Source organism: Centropristis striata, chromosome 9 (assembly GCF_030273125.1).
Source record: "Centropristis striata isolate RG_2023a ecotype Rhode Island chromosome 9, C.striata_1.0, whole genome shotgun sequence".
Lineage (NCBI taxonomy): Eukaryota > Metazoa > Chordata > Actinopteri > Perciformes > Serranidae > Centropristis > Centropristis striata.
Window position 1 is genome coordinate 32788746 of NC_081525.1, and position 18131 is coordinate 32806876.

Below are 18131 nucleotides of genomic sequence, written 5' to 3' on the forward strand. Positions count from 1 at the left end.
AAACAGTGTTTCACTAAAACTAAACCTGGTCCAGATGCCAAACCAAAGCAGCCACATATTGCCATAACATCCTCCATTTATGATGACATGAATGTCACCTTTATTTCCATTTATACTGAAGGGTACATACACCTTTTAAGAGTAAAATTCAAGCACTTTTCAAACACTTTCCTAGACCAAACCAAACTTCCCGACTCTCAAAGCCTTTATTATCACATCTAAGTTGTTACTATAAACACAGTTTTGAAAAGTGAGGTTTAAAGTACAAGTAACACCATAACAAACAAAGTATTAACACTTGCTAGTTTCCAGAATATGGGCGGACTTATTTAGCTATGAATGATGCGTAAACACAAGGAATAATTTTAAAAAACAGGTTACATGTTTGCAAGGAACAGTGAGTACAGCAATATCTGTCTGTTTAAAGGAAAAAAGAATGAAATGAACAAAATAAACAGATTATCTCAGAAGAATATTTATATAAGTAAATATCTACATATTTACCTTTGAAACGTTTAGTGTGCATGACAACTTATTTAGTTATTTTTCTTCAAGACACTAGGAGACAACAAACAAACAAAAACGGAGTTGTTCAATTTCAATTATTAAAAGATTTTTGGTTTTACATGAGTGCTTGTGTGATTGACAACAGATAATGTTGAAAATAAATGTGTATTCAAATTCAAGTAGTGGTGGAATGTAATTAAATTAATTTACTCAAATACTGTACATAAGTACAATTTTGAGGTATGTTTACCTGAGTATTTCCATTTTATGTCACTTTATACTTCTACTCCACTATATTTTGAGGTAAATATTGTACTTTTTAGCTTTAGTTACTTTTCAAGTCAAGATTTAACTTATGACACGATCAATTTAAAGTGTTTAAAGGTTTTATTTATTTTTTACTAAACCTCATAAAAGTATATTAAATAGTTAAAATAAGTCCCATCTTTACAAAATTAAAGTTCTGATTACATAAATCATCAATCAGCATCAATATAAACAATCTAATAATATAAAATATTTAGAATACATATAAAACAATCTGAGTGGGGCCATTTTGCATAACGAGTACTTTTATTACTTAGATACATTCAGTACATTTTAATGCTGATACTTTTGTACTATTACTTAAGTAGGTTTTGATTGTAGTACTTTTACTTGTGTGGAGTAATTTCACTGTGTGCTGTTAGTATTTTAATTTAAGTAAAGAATCTGAATACTTTTTCCACCACCGAATTGAAGTATATTTCTGAATTGAAAATGTAGCTGTTAAAATAAAAGCATTTTCTGATCTTTGAGACTTTGAACAAACCCTGATACTGACAAGAAAAACTCATCAACTGCTCTGCTGAGCAAATAAATGAGGTGTGAGCAAGAAAAAGTGCTGATAAGAAGACTTGAGATGCAAAGTCCCTTTTAAAAAGTAATCATATGGGTGTTGTGGTGAAGCACGGTGCATGATTTACAGAGTATGCAAATGCCTGCAATCTGAGGTTCAATAAAAATCTCACAAAGAACACTTTAGTGTCTAGGTAACATATTTATCTTCACTTTATGGTTTCCAAATGTGATCACCAGTCCTCCTTTTAACCATATTTAGACAGAAATGCTTCAGGAAATGGATGGTAAATACAATAAATATGAATATAAAACTATGTAGATGTTGACATATGAATTAGCATAAAAACATCAAGAAGCAACATGGCGACAAAACTGTTTTTCTTACTGTAGAAAGTGAAAATAAAAACTGAAACACTTAAACACACATATTGAAAGAGTGCTTGGTTACATACTCTGAGTTGGAGGGTGTGACGGAGGATAGTTCCCTCTAAGGCGTGGATCCACTTCTCCCGCTCGTCTGCATCTCGGGCTGAAGGCAGAAGCACACAGACACACCCAGTGAGCCACGTTTTCCATACAGACACCATCAGTAGCCATTACACTCGAGTTACACACTAATGAAACCAAGACACGACACTGAAATGACATGAGCACTGGTGACGCAGTGAGAGACGCTGGGTTTATCTAGAAATTATAGTTTAGACTTTAATTATGCCTAACACTAATGTTCAGGGCTGAAGAATCCAAAATGTATGTGCAGTCTTACAAATAAGACAATAACCATAAGCTCCATTTGTAGAGTACACTGTACATATTAAAGAGGGAAACATTGTGATTTACAGCTGAAGTAGACAGCATACTGAGAAGACAATAAACCAAATAAGACAATAAAAAGAAACAGATCTAAAAATCAAATTCTGAAAGATGTCTGGATGTCTGTCTTTGTTTATGGCATATGTCTATCAATTTCCCGAAAAGGAACGGTTCTGCATTTTGTGTTGCTGTGTCCGACCAAGACATAGTCCAGTCCCCCGCCCCCCTTTCAGTCTTAATGCAAAAATAACTGTCTCCTGACTGTCCCTTTATGATGTGGCCAATTTGGCAGATGCCATTTGCACCCAGGTGTATATCATGGCAAAAACAAGCACCCAGGTGTCCGTAGCCAACAAGTAATAAAGTATTACGTTTTAAGTGAACAATAAGTAAAAAGTGACTTATTACATCCAGAAGTATTAATTTCTACCTATTATGTCATTCTTGCATGAACATAGTAAAGGAGCACTATACACCAAACCAAAAAAGTTACCATTACTTGACGATAGCTTTGCAACCCATCAACAACCTTTACCATTTTCCCACCAATCCACACGAAATTGAAAAATACATGTTTATCCACTGCACAGCGGGTAGTCAAACCTGCAGCCCCCGGTTTGATGGCGCCATGACTTTAAACCAGAGCTAACCAGCCAGTTAAAAAAAAAAAAAAAACCTACTATACACTTTATAATGCTAACATTAAGCCACAAGTAGGTAAGGCACGGCCATCATTATCTTATTTTTTCTCAGGCATACATTTCAGCATCATCACTCTGTCTTGTTTTTATATTCTACTCTTGTGTATTATAGTATACTTGCATTTTAACCTGTTTGTACATATCATTTCTAAAAATAAAATAAAAAGTAATTTATTGTAAATATTTTCTATTGCATCTGTAAGTGAGCTCTTACAGCATTTCATTGTACTTTGACAATAAACATATCTCATCTTATCCCATCAGTGAATGTAAAGATGAGGCTTATTAGGGCTGTAAATAAATATAATAAAAATGTATGAAGAAGATATGATGAAGTACCTGATCGATTACATAAACACTCATTTAACGCAGCACTCAGACTGTTCAGTTTTGATATCCAGCCTTATGTGAGATAGTGAGGGGTGAATCAATACCAAAACAATAAATACCCCTATGATCTCTGTAAAAAAGAGTGTAGAGCCTTTTTTCACACTGAGCCTTTGGGGTCGGAGTGTGAAATTGAGCCGCACGATGCTGCACCGTCAGAGCAAAGGCACAGAACAAACAGACCGCCAGTGACATTAAACAGTGACCCCAATACAGGCTCTGACACGTGCAACACACACATACATACACATACTGCAGAGGACACATGCACACATTTGGTGCCAACACAGGGGATGCGATATTTTGTGCTCTCGAACACTTCTGTCAGGATTTAATCCATACGATCAGGTATAGCATGTGTGTTGTATGTAATCTGTATAGTATTAAGATGTTTTTGCACAGAAAGTAGGTTTGTGCATGTGTATTCTAGCACAGTCAAAAACAAATTGGAAGCGGTGAAATCAAGACATTAGATGTGTGCCACTGAATTAGCTGGCAAACTATATTCTGTGTAAAAGTCATTTTTCATTGAGTTGGAAACTAGACAGTATAGCAGATGAACGGCTGTGCTAGTGCCTCGTGCTACAGCAGAAAAGCTTTTAAAGACATTAAAAGGCAGCCAAGGCTCAGGCCAATCCACTCAGACAGCGCCTCACTGGCCTCTCACTTTCCCCTCAGCCAAACAGACTCTCCAGAGGAACAGATTACTGCGGCTAATGTTGTTTAGCTCCGTTCATGACAGAGGAGAGGTAGTGGCAGGGCCGTTCAACAAAAACAAATGCTTTAACTATATGAACTGTGTTGCAAGTCCAATTGTTGTCCTAGTTTGCGGCTCACACATAAGCCATGATTTATATTCCTAGGTGGGTACGAGCAGTTAGCCAACTCAGCAGATATACAGCGCTGGCCTGTCCCACAGTCACATGAGGCAGCACACTGCCAGTCATGACAGTGACCGTCATCTGACAGGAACCTTATATTACATATTTTAAACAATAGCAAGTTGTTTGTCCTGATAGACAAAGGACAACTATATAAATCCCCTTCCCTGCTACCTGGTGAGTGTTACTAAAAAGTTAGTGGTGCTAAGGATTTAAAGACTTTTAATCATAAGGTGCATATATAAAATAGTCCAAGAAAGAATGGAAATTATTTTTCTTAGAGGCTTATGGTTAAGGTTTAAGGCTTTCTATACCACCCTTGTCTAGAATGCATTATTAATATAATGATAATACATTACAATATAATACTTATGGAACTGTATAATTATACAGTTAAGTACCGGTACTCACAAGATTCATAATGCTTTATACCAATAATTGTCACATTATAAGCCTTTATTATGACTTCTATAATAGATATAATAGATTTGATAATAGGTTTCATTAGATGATAATGCATTTAAATATCTGCAATAATGCATAGTGTGATTATAGGGTTATATATTAAATAAGGGGGTTAGGGTTAATCCGCAACCTATAACACATTAGTATAAACAACAGCTTGTGAAAAAACAATGTCAGTAAGTGATCAGCAATAATAAAGTATTATGATATTTGACCGTCTAAGTTTTATAAAATGTTTTATGATTATTGTAATAAGGCATTATTAATATCTGTGAGTGCTTATAATTATACAGTGCTATAAGACGACTGTAATTCTAAGTATGTTTATAATGCATTTTAGAAATAAGTCTTTTGGATACAAAGTTGTATAAGATGCACATAAAGAATAGATCTATGAAATACGGACATTGTATATCTAAGGGTAAAAAGACATCTAGAATGTGAGTCTTTCATTCAGTTTATTCTGAGTTCATAGTTTTTACAGTGAAAAGGGTGTAAAGGGCTTGTTATATGCTCTTTTACAGCATTATTAAAAAATTTTATGAGGAACAAATGGGGCAAAAGTCTAACAGTCACTAAGTTCACTTTTTTTTTTCTTCCGATAATTGCACAAACGTCAGACGTTAACAACCCACCCTTGAGTTTGAATGATGCCGTCTTAACCCTGCAAGAGGGTGGCACAGTCTGAAAGCCCAGCTGCTAAGCAGTGTCATAACAGAGGAAGGTGTGCTGACTAAAACCTCATTACTGTCAGCGCTGATGCTTCTTCGCTAGAGGAAATCAGAGAGGCATAGTGAGGCTATTAGAAAAACAAGCAGATACAGGAAATACTGTACCTCACACCAATAAACTCCAACCAGTCCACCTTCACACACACACTTTCCTAATCAGATGACAGATACGGACATACAAAGAGAGATGTGGGGTTCCCACTCTTTTCCTGAGATTATTTCCCAGGACTTTTCCAGTGGAGACCAGAACGTTTGCAGGAAAAATAAGATAGCAAACATGTTAACCGGAGCAATTGAACCAAACAGTAGCAATGTTAATTTATAAACCAAAAAAGAAACGTCTTGAGTTTACCAGTCAGCATTGACTAATATTTACATTTGAGGATAATGTAACTTTTGGCACTAAAGGTGTGATGTCATATCTTGTCATTCGAACGTTAATAGGATCCTGAACATTATTCCAGATGGCCATGTATCCCTTTTGGTAATCTCTAATGGACAATTGATTAACTTATTCTCTGCTAAGAGAAAATAGGAGAGTGTTTTTATCTCTCATTCTCTGTGTGTTTTCAATGACTTAACTTTAATGATGTTTTACAGGGTTTCCTAGATGCGTGGGAACCCTGGAGTTGTTGTTGTTTTGCAGTTGCAAACTTGCAAATTTCTTAAAATAAATTTCTTGAATACTGATGCCAAATCAAACAAAGGTTTCCACATACAGCCAACACAGAGCAGCTGTGATGTCACCATTGACCGTGGAGGTCACCTCATGACCTGATAACTGATACCAGAGTAATACATTTCCGATAAAGGATATGTGTTGATGCGGTTTGATCACATGATACAAACCCACCCGCTGAGACACCACCAAACAGGAAACGAACCTGCTTGGGATGATGTGATGAGTAAGGCTGCCAAAACCAACAGGAAAACCAACAAATATCTAAAACAATATACTGTGAAGGCCATCTGAATCAAGATATGTGACACAGTTAACTAAACAATCATAGTGAGAGCATATGAAAGGTAATGACTCAAAGTTTGGTCTTGAATATTTCAGAAGAATCGTGAAAAATTCCCAAAAAGTCCAAGGTGATGTCTTCAAATGTCTCCAAAGATATTTATCTCTTTTATGCTGATACTAAGTTCTTTACTACTAAGAATAAGTCACCTTATACTACTGCCACCCAATAAAAGTATCTAAGCCACAGAGAGCCTGTAAATCTTTTCCAGTTTTTCACCTATTCATATGTCCTTAATTCTTCTGTAATTGTTTCTTTGGCAGGTTATTAACCAGATAGCCATCTTCTTCTCCAATGATTCTATCCAAGTACTCTTCTGTCTCTGACTTGCATCTCACAGACTATTAGAAAGCTCAAGATTGAGAATTAAATGTACATAAATGAAGCAAGTGGTAGTTACATTCACCTAGACTGCAGAAAATGACGGATGGTGCAAATAAGAATAAGTGTGGCAGAACTATCACCACACATACACACATGAGCAGATGAACAGATACATTAACACATACTAAAGGCTTCAGTGATGCATTATTAACCCGTGGATTCTTCTACCGTCTAAGTGGTCAGGGTATCAAATCACAAAGATTTCCCTTTACAATGTTCAGCCTCTCCCCCATAATGCTGCTCCTCCTTCCTCCAAAAGGCCTCTGTGAATTATTCATCCCTCTCCTCTTCTCTCTCTCCTCCTGCCATCTCAGACAAGCTGATGAAATATTTCACTACAAGCTCCAGTGGGAGGACAGAGGGTCTGATGTACAGGACTGCAACCTGTCAATAAAGTGGTGATAGCTACCCTGGTGGTTGTCTTGATTTAATACATTGTTTTTTTAATCTACGTTGCTTGAAGTGTGGGGTAGAAATAGAAAATTGCACTCATCACATTGCTTTGGATTGATTGAGTCTGAAGATATATTCAAGTCCTGAAACAGTGGTAAAAACATGATGACCAAGTCGGGAAATCTAAAAAAGAGATGACAGCAGACAGTGCAGGTGATACCAAGGAGAGGGAGGACTCTGGAGACGCGAGACAAGGGAGCATGAGAGGGTCTCTCTGCCAGGACTGATGTTCCGGGCAGCCACTACAGCCCGACAAAGAGGGAGGAGAAGACAAGAGATTGATAGCTACTGTACATAAGAGGAAGCGAGTGAGAGAGGAGAGGGCGAAAGAGGAAAAGGGAATGCTAAAGGGCTCTCAGGCAACTCTGATGCACCGCCGGGGGAGAGGGGCCGATGAATAATGGATGCTTCTCTAAATAGAAAGACAGCACAGAGCTGCACTCCAGGCTAGCACGGTGGCCGGCCGGCTCAGAACTAAACTACAGCCTGTGAGCTGGACTGTCCCGTAAGAGGACGAATCATGCCGCAATCCTGGAAATTCTTTTACATCACATCATGACACACGCTTTGATAATGTGTATTGAACACAGGAAATTTAAATTCTGGTAAATGCGCCTTTCTTTACCCCGCTTAATCCAGGCATTGATGCTCTACCCGTCAGACAGTCCATAGCTTACCCACGCACCAGCTCATATAGATACACATATATACATATGATACATTCAGACGCTGCTGTGAATCCTGGGAGACTGACTGCATAACATGCTCAGACCAGGATCGTTTTACAGCAACAGAGAAATCTTCTCCTGACCAACATCCTGTGCAACTCTTTATACCCACGCCAACAGCTGCTCTATCTAGAATCTCAGCTTCAGCACACTTTTAGTGCTAATTCTCTGCCCATTCCTCCAGTGGTGACATGTTAGAGGGTTCAGCACTTCTCTAAGTATCTGGAGAACAGATGTGTCTTACAGTGACATCTCTCAAACAAAAAGACAATGTGCTGCGAGTTTTCAAACTCGCCTGTGCAGGAATTTGCTGCTTTCAAACATAACGACTCCCCTACTGCTGATTTGACTGAAATAAAAAAACGAAAACATTTTAAGACAATTTGACACAGGTAATATGCAACATTTCTGAATTAAAATGTCCAATAAATGACGACACCTATGTTATATATCTTGCTGAGTTGCGTACTGACATTATTCCCAACATTTTCCAACAATGTTCAAACTAAATGAAAACATTTTTTAATCAAGAACACGGTCTATGTCATGTGATCGCCGCTGCCCTTTCCACATGCGTCAGTATTTGTTGTTGTCTGCCAGAAGTTGTCTTTTTATCTATTTTAGAATTTGGTCATTCATTACTTTAACCAGATGATTGATTTTAGTCATCAGACGTCTGGATCTTAAGTTATCAGAGAAGGCTGAACAAACATTAGCTGCAACTCAGTTTCCATCCCCTCCACCAACGTGCCAAACAGTGTTGGAGAAAAAGATTTGTAACATGACACTGCTTAATTACGTGTCTTTACTAAAGCGGGTCCATTTGTTTTGAAGAGGAGGAGACCTCTGCATATAATTTGGCTACCGGTAAAGAACCTCTCCGAACAATGAACACTGAAGGAATTCTAATCAGGAGAAGCTGACTGCAATGTCGGCATTGCTCCATCTTTTGTTATTGTTTTGATTGAGAGCACCAGCAGCAGGAAATTACATATTGCGCTTTTAAATATGATCTCTACAAATGCTCATATCTAGTAGTGTTACATTGTCATATTTACTACAAGAGTTGTATCGGCATTTTCATCCGAGCTCCCTTTCCATGAAAGATAAACACCCAGCCATTTTCACTTTTTTGACTGCATCTATGAAGGGTTTGTATGATACTTTTAAAAATGTACTCATTCAATAAAAATGTGCATACATTGCTGCTGTGTGCCTGTTCTCGGATACAGACGTCTCTCAGACTCAGGTTATTCTGATAAAACACAAATGCACTGAGGCAAACAGTGAATGGAAAAAACTTTGATTAAACTGTGGCACAGAAAGTTCCAGAATAAATTAAGACCCTGACATTTAAGCTATTATTCATTGACAAATGCATCTCTTTGACATTTTTTACCATCCGGAGGGGAAAAACATTACATAATTGTCTCGCCAAACCAAAAAAAAAAAAAGCAGAACAAGCACCAGTAACAACAAATAATCTAAATAACACATCTAGTCCGTACAAACATCTCACTGATTCAGGATAATGCACACACTCTTCTCTGCTTAATCATTTCTCACAGCCAACAGCCACCGAACAGTCTAATTCACGCGGCTCTGAACTGTCCTTGAACCTCGATAACGAACCAATACACCCGAGCGCTACGGAGTATACTGCTCCACCCTAACTGCACATCCCAGAAGACAAACAAACAACGCCTCCTCTCGATCCTTTTGCCCGGGACTGGCATGCATGTGGACCATGAGACGTGCACAGTTTTCTCCTTACCCTTCCGTTTGTAGAACCACAGCATACAGCTTCGGAACACAGACATGGGAGAGGGCATGGAGGAGGTGAGAGGGGCGGGGGGCCCATGGACTGTGGCTGGTGACCCTCGAGAAGGAGGTGAAGGAGGGGGGGAGCAGGGGGTGCTGGAGGTGAAGTGTGAGGGGTTAAGGTGGGAGAAATGGATACAAATGGACAGGTGGAAAGACAGAGATGAAAAGGTGGAGAAGGTTAGTTAAAGACCTGGTGGAGTGATAGAGTAAAAAAAAGAGTGTCTGCGGTGTACTGGACTGGAAAGCTCCCTGTCAAAAAAGAGAGAAACGTTGGCAGGACGGGAGGGGGGCGATGCTGTAGCTGGGAGCCAATCCTGTCCCTACGGAGTGACTGGTGGGCAGATAGCGAGCGGCGGCAGCAGCGGTGTAGCGAAGGGCGAACGGCAGCAGCAGCCAGGAGAGCCCTGAGCTCAGCTTCCACCTCAGCAGTATTCCCTTATTATTCCCAGAGGCTCAACTGCAGAGACACACAAGCAGCAATCCTCCTCCTCAGCACAGTCGGGAGAGCCGAGGCACAAAAAAAAAAAAAAGGAAAAAAAAGGAAGCCTTACTTGATCGTTCTGTTCCAGAGGAATCTGTCTAGTTTGCAGTGGAACAAATCTTGTTTATCTATAGAAATATGTGTCAGTCCAACTTCACAGAGCTTGAAGAGGTTCTACAGGAAGGGAGAAAAAGCTCAAATGCACGCAGCACGCTTTGACATTGTGTAGATGCCTGTGTGCATGTGTTTCCTGGCATTAGAGCAGACCAATCCAAGTCTTTAAAAGGTGGGGAGGAAAAAAGAGGAGTGAGAGAGAAAGAGAGAGAGAGAGAGAGAGAGGGAGACAGAGAGAGCTAATGAACAGCAAGGACTGATGCAAAAGAGATCATAGGGAAAGAAAGCCAGTGATGGCAACACAGAAGAGAGGGCGAAAAGAGAACTAAAGCAAAAAGGGGGACATCTCACCTTGGAAATGGAAAGTCTTCTGGTCCACAGTGATGGTGAATGTGCTGTCGTCCTCGTCATCAATGCCGATCACAGCTCCCTGAGCAAACAGAGAGAGAGAGAGAGGAAAAGCAGGCAGTCAGACAGCGGGACACGTCAGCCTCTACTTTCCATTTCTATCCTCATGCCCTCCACATGTTCCAGCAATCCCTGACTGGCTCTTTTTTTCCTTTTCTTTTTCACAAATTACCCTTGGTCTGTGTCAGCACCTCACTCTCTCCCCTCCAAAAGCATCTCCTCTTCCCTTATTGTGTCTTTCTCACAATCTCTGTTTCTCTCTCTCTCTTCCACACACATGCGAGTACAGCCTTTTGGAACATGGCAGAGAAGAAGGGAGGGGAGGAGGAGGAGGAGGTGGGATTTGGGAGAGCAAAAGGAGGAGAAACGCAGGGAAGGGTGGAGAGAGAAACGGACACCGGGGACCAGCAGCTAGCAGCCGACGGGAGAGAAAGAGCTGCAGAGAAACGGCCTGCTGGATAGCTGGGACATTAGCTCCAAGCAACCAGAACAGGGTGTGTGACTCACAGCTTCCTTATACAGCTAAAAAAAATAACAACAACTACAGTGGCTGGATAAGGACATCTGAAATGAGCAAAATATTTTGCAGTTATTACAATATCACTCCAGAAATTCCATCTTTAAGAAACTTACACTTCTAGAGTCTCAGTGAGCAATTAACACCCCAAAGTATAATTGAAAACCCAATTATGATTAAATACATCATTTTCAGCATCATCATTTTATTTTTGTATTCTTTTTCTTATTTCTTTTCTATTTAACTATGATTATTTTACATTATTTGTATATTTGTGTTTATTTATGTATTGATTTACTTATTATCTTTGCGTGATTTAAGTTGCATACGCTCTGAATGTTGTCTTGGAACATTTTCCTTTTTAAATAGATTTTTTCGACAGTCAACCTACATGACCCAAAAGAGGTCTGGTTTGTACAGTTTCTGATGATGTGTTGTTGTTTTAATAATGAGGCTCAACAAATTATTTAACACAAGATCCATATCCTCAGAAGTGGCATCATGCTTGTTTTTTCTGAACATCAAGATATCTCAATGGGAAATCTCCCACTATACAAACAAGCTGGTCTTTAGCTAAATGACGGGAAATGAATGGTTAAAATCAATCAAATCAAATCAATCAATCAAAATCATTTTATTTATCCCTGAGGGGAAATTCAGCTAGTCTGGTAGAATCTCAAAAGATGACTAATGTCTAAATGGAGCATAACACTTTGGCATATTACAACAGTAACCATTAGTGTTACTCTATTGTCTTTGTTACTGTCTTCACATTGGACACAAGAAAAGTAAATATCAATAACTTATAAGTAATACAAGTATATGTATAAACCTAACAATTATAAGTAAAGTAATTAAGTAAATGATTGATCTTTTGATTGTGAAAGAAGTAGAATACACTAAGCAGTCCTTCACAGGAGGTGATTATTGTTGAAGGAAAAAGAACAATATTAGATATTTTATATTTAATACATACTGTACATTCAGGTCTGCATGAACACTTTTATGAGCTGAACTTCACAATGAGGAAACATTATACATGATCTGAAATGTAAAGTCTTCATTTTTTGTAACAACACTCAACACAACTGACACCATCAGCTCTGGGTTTTGATACAATATGTGAAGAAAAGGTTATTAATTCTTCCTGTGGCATAACTATATTTTATGTTTAGTAAATGTATACAATTTTCTATGTGTAGAGATGTTTTAAACATCAACGTTTTTCTTTCTGTTGATCAGTATCAAAAATTCGAATTACATCTCGATTCAAAGTTGTAAAAGGAAGAAAGTCCAAGAGAAGCTTCAATAACCAATGTGTGTAACTGTATCGCAATAAATTGTGTCACATTGATCCAAAAATATTTTTATTTATTGTGGGCATTAATTTTTTTTGTTATTAATAATAATAATAATAATAATAATAATAATAATAATAATAATAATAATGATAATAATAATAATAATAATAATTGTCCACAATAGATAAGAAGTTTTGGAGTGTATTTTCTATGTATCCTTGTCATACTTGCCATGTAGCCGATTCACTATTTAACATTTGGAGCTTTGGTTGCTGCTCCTTAACCGAAACCTCTGACACATGACTAGGTGTTCGTAAATGGATAAACTGGATCCTCTTTTCAGGTAGTTTCAGGAGATACTTCCTTAAACTTCAGTGAGATCAACAGATATATTGTCTGAGTGTTTGGAAATACCCTTTATCCCCAAAAAAGGTGTGGTGGCACAAAACATAGCTTTCACCACTTCTTCTGTGGAAAGTCATGAAAAACAACCTCCTTGATTTCATAATAAACTATCTGAGAGACACTTGATATGTGGCTGAAAGGGTTAGGTGGGCAGGTACACATTCTGGCTTAGGAATGCTGCTGTGGGTCTAAAAGTTAACAATGTTTAATCATGGGAATTTGGACGAGGAAGGAAAGCCCAGTTCCACATCACCTTTTACAAAAAGTCAACACTGCCTCAATAAATAAAAGAAAAAACAAATATTTAACTCAACTTCCACCAATGTATGTAATCGTACCTTTTAGACCTGGTCTTGTGATGCCTTCTCTCAAGACAAAGACAACTCCCTGTATTATAAAAAATGAAAGCTCATTCTCTCAGCAAGAATGTAGGCTCAGTCCATGAAAATCCTACTGCATTAGTAAACTTCCTATCTTCTCCTTACAAGTGGTAAGCCAGGTATCATAAGAGGGAAACTGCTGCCATCTAGTGGAATCACTGAATACTGACAACACAGAGAGCTAAAAAAGTGGACCTGTGGATATGGCTGCAGGAAACTTTTGACATGGTTCCAACAAGGTAAAAAAGTTAGGCAGCTAATGCATAAAGTCATGATGCTGCACATAATGTACCTACCTGCCTTTTACGGGTCAGAAAAATTGCATTGACAAAGCAAACCTTGTCAGAAAGTCATATATGTGATGTGTTGTGCTGCACTATGGACAACAGTGCCCATGAACTTGTCAAAATTCTTTCAAATATCTGGTGAAGCAGAACAGCAACTCAGCCAAGCATGCACATTATGCATGTAGTTAATCAAACAACTGTCAGTCAGTAACAGGACGGTGCTGATCCTGAGAATCTTACCCTGAGTCGCACACAGCCTCTTCTGGATCCTCGCATCATCTTGTCCTTTGACTGTAAAATAACAACAGAACAAATCAGGGATTAATACAGTCAGTATGCAGGCTCTCTGCATATAAACTACACAGTCAGGTTGCACTGCATGTCATAAGGCTATTATTATCTCTGAGCAATTTGATCCAACTATAGTCTCAGAGTCTCTGCTCTAAATACGGGTGAAGAGAGAAGACTCTTAACTTGTGCTTTGTGCTGCATAGAGAGGAGTTTAAAAAAAAAAAACATACTACAAAATCAAGAAAATAGAGGAAGTTTGGACTAAAATCATGCACTGGATGCAGACAGAGGAGGTGGATGAAGTCGTAAACTAAAGTCGCCGAAGTGACTCTTGCTATTTCCTGGGATGCACAACATTATACTATATACATTTTGTCACTTATCTGCAGACGGAGCAGCCATAGTCTTTTAGGTTTACAAAAGCCTTCATTTCTGTATTGTTTACTTGCATTGACAAATCTTATTTGACAGATTACACCAAAGCATTTATAATAATTATAACAATAATAAAAATAATGATAATAATAATCATTATACATTACATTTAGATCACACTTTACTCACAAATGCTTTACAGCAAAACAAAACAAAAAGACACTTGTTGTTTGTGGAAGGTTTTGATGCACTTTATATGAAAAGAAAGAACATTTGATGGGTCAGAACTGTTCTTTTTGTTTTTTGTTTTTTAACTATAGTGATGTCAGTTAGATTTGGATCCGAACTGTGGAAATATCAAATCATCCATCTTTGCTCTCTACATCTAAGCTTCTGGTACCTTTCGGTGTGAATAAATGACAGGTTAGTTTTAAAATACAAAATGTGATATTGAAGTCATCTTATCGGTGTCGGCCCTGAGAACATTTTGCTTTGTGATGTAAACTTAATTTTAAAAATGTAGCATTTCCTGCTGTTAAATGGACTCAATTAAACAATCAAATACATTTTTATACATCCGATTAGAGCTGCAACTAACAATTAATTATTTTCTTAATAAACCAAACTGTCTACAAAAAGGCAGAAAGTTAATATTGTGAATATATCTAAACTGAATGTGACACAGTTAAAAGGTTTGTTTTGTCTGACCAAAAGTCCACAACTCAGATAAACAGTTTATCATCATAAAGAAATAGAAAATGAAACAAATACGCACAATAAAGAAAGTGAAACAAGATAATTTGATGACTTAAATGATTAACCAATTATCAAAATAGCTCCTATTTTTCTAAACCAAACCAGTCAAACCAGTAATCAATTTATTGTTTCAGCTCTACATCAGATATTGTATTAAGGTGCTACTAGACTCTTGTCCTGCTCTGACTTTATTGCCTACATTTAAGAGATTCAGGACTTTTTCCAGACGACAGTCTGACTTTAGACTCAAACAAAACTGACTTCTTCACATCTCTGGATCAGTGGTGCTTTGCCCTGATATGAACACTACCCGTGGACAGAATTTTTTTTCAAAAGGCCCTTTTTGTCATCTGCAGTTTTTACGCTCCAAAAGAGAAGCGTCAGGCACTAGGACCAACCAAAATGTATTATTATTATCATTATTTTAACTGTAGTATCTCAACAATGCAGAGATTTTTTTTTAAAAAAAGCTTATATTTAATGCCAAAGAGATACACTTTTGATTATTTTTATTCATTATTTTCATGTGTGTTGAAAGGCAGCAACTGTTGAAAAAAACATCAACAATAAAAGATTTAGGGAAAAACTGAGTTTTTTCCCTCTATAACCGTATCATCAAAATCAATGATTATTACACAGCAAATTGTCACACTGTTCATGTCACGCATCAATATATTTTTGTCAGGTGGCGGATAGTAGAGATGCAGAAGGAGATACAGGAGGAGAGGCTGGAGGAGATGGAGGAGAAGAGGCTGGAGGAGGTAGAGGAGGAGAAGCTGGAGGAGAAGAGGCTGGAGGAGGTAGAGGAGGAGAAGCTGAAGGAGATGGAGGAGAAGAGGCTGGAGGAGGTAGAGGAGGAGAAGCTGGAGGAGATGGAGGGGAAGAGGCTGGAGGAGATAGGGGAGGAGAAGTTGGAGGAGATGGAGTAGAAGAGGCTGGAGGAGATAGGGGAGGAGAAGTTGAAGATGGAGGAGAAGAGGCTGGAGGCTCACAGGTGAGGTTGAAAGAATAAACAGTAAACTTAAAAGTAACAATAGAAAACTAGAAGAACTACTAGAAAACACAGTGAACTGAAAGAGTTTGAGTTTTACCACAGATCACAGTGACAGTATGACTGACCATCACAGTGATCACTTTCAGGCAGCTATCTAAACACAACCATGAGTCAGGGCTCAGGCTTTTGGTTCAAACCCCTTTAAGACATCAGAGTTACTAAAACACAACACCTGCTCTGTCTACTGTACTAATAAATAAGTTAATTAACGCTTTAACGACTCAGTCAACTTACTGAGAGGAGCTGACAGCTCTTATCTTTCTTACAAGTTGTTTCAGCGACAGTAACACTGACAGCTTTCCTCTTGACATCACCAACCAGAGTACAATAGATTATCTGACGTGTGGTTGATCACAAATCTAACTAGCAGCTAGTCTCCCCCCGCGGTGCCTTCTTTCTTTTTAGCCATTTAGCTCGCAAATAAGCGAGTGTTGGACTTTCACTTAACTACCAAAGACACATATCATCTCGCCAACATATATACTAATAAATCTCTCTCACCGAATAATGTTAACTAGTCACAATAATGTTTCGCCGAGTCGGTGCATTTCAGCTTTTAGCTTTGCTAAGCTAGCTAGCATTAGCGGAAGTGTAGAAAAGAAATACTGTCATTTGATTGGTCAGTTGGTCGTGGAGGAGCGTTGCTATTGGCTCAGGCAGGGATCTGTCATGAGAGAGTCCCGCCTCTCGGTACCAGCTGAGACTGTAACTCCTGACAAACACAAGGCCCTTATATCCCACTCACTCTGACAGCCAGACACAACTCACACAATCTGACCTCCCGACATGATCCGCTCAGTTTACAACCCGGGGACGTGAACGTACCGTGTAGTATGACAGCAAGCCGGCATTGTAGTCCAAGACGAACCAGCGGTACTGCCAGCCTTTCATAACGTTAGTCCACTTGCTGAGCGGCCCCTCCATGATGGACGCCATCTTTACAATTGGCTCCGGGTGGGGAGGAGTCGGATAAGGTGTGGGCAGGCAGGCGCCGCCAACAGGGTGCTGCTGATGAAGAGGAGGAGGATGGTGATGGTGATGATGATGTGCTACATATCAGGGATGAAGATAGTATATTGGCAACAAATGTGCAGTTTAAAAGTTTTTAAAAAATTAAGAGTACACTGTAGAATAGTCCCTGTCAGTGGTACATTTAACTTAACTCAGTGGTAAATTTAACTTATGTAACTTTTCACACTACATTTGTTCATACTGTCAGTGGTCGAAAAAAGGATTCAGATCCCTTACTTAAGTAAAAGTGCATTCGAAACTAACTTCAGTAAAAGTACAAAAGTATCAGCTTCAAAATGTACTTAAAGCATCAAGCAAGTAAATGGACCCAATCAGATTGGTATTTATATTCCAAATATATTATTGGAATATTATTATTGATGCATTTATGTAAGCAGTGCTTTTATTTGGTAAATATACGGCTCATAACCTCTCATCACATATGTTAGTACCCTCACCTACCTGGACCCCAACTGAGTCGATTTGATGCATCCAATTTTCATTTATTTTGTTAAGGTTTTTGTTACTGTGCACACTCGGCATCCTGTGTTTATTTATGTATTGCTATTGTAAGTATAATTGTTAATGTTTCTGTTCCTCTGCTCTTTTGCCTCCCTTTATATTATTATAATACTGTTTTTATTGTATTGTATCTATTACTCTTTTTGTTTTGTGGGTTGTCTTTTTTGTGGTTCTTCGTTCTAATGTACCATTTAAAAAACAAAAATGTGGAAAACAGCTGTGGGATAACTTATGTCTTGTATTGATGCTTATGAATGCTTATTTCCAATAAAAAATATTATTTAAAAATTATATAGGGCTTGTGTGTGTGTGTGTGTATATATATATATATATATATATACATATATGTGTGTGTGTAAAAAGTTTAAACACATCATGTTTTTTATGTTTAAATCTCAAGCTGAAAAGTAACTAAAGCTGTCAGCTAAATGTAGTGGAGTAAAAAGTACAATATATCCCTTAAAATGTTGTGAAGTAAAAGTATAAAGTTACA

General features: G+C 38.1%; 1 protein-coding gene across 5 annotated transcripts in view; it reads right to left on the reverse strand.

Moving 5' to 3' along the window:
- Positions 1-17050, reverse strand: part of osbpl9 (oxysterol binding protein-like 9) — a 43013-nt gene extending 25963 nt beyond the window's left edge. For 3 of the 5 annotated variants that reach the window (XM_059340685.1, XM_059340686.1, XM_059340684.1), the window contains exons 1-4: positions 16931-17050; positions 13870-13920; positions 10683-10761; positions 1800-1876 (exon numbers count right to left, since the gene is read on the reverse strand). In XM_059340685.1, coding sequence (XP_059196668.1) covers positions 1800-1876; positions 10683-10761; positions 13870-13920; positions 16931-17041 — 318 coding nt within the window. In that variant the 5' untranslated portion in view covers positions 17042-17050. Of the gene's footprint in view, positions 1-1799; positions 1877-9926; positions 9946-10682; positions 10762-13869; positions 13921-16339; positions 16485-16930 lie in introns of those variants that run through there. The other 2 variants (XM_059340687.1, XM_059340690.1) reach the window with 2 other exon arrangements.
- Positions 17051-18131: the final 1081 nt, after the last annotated feature.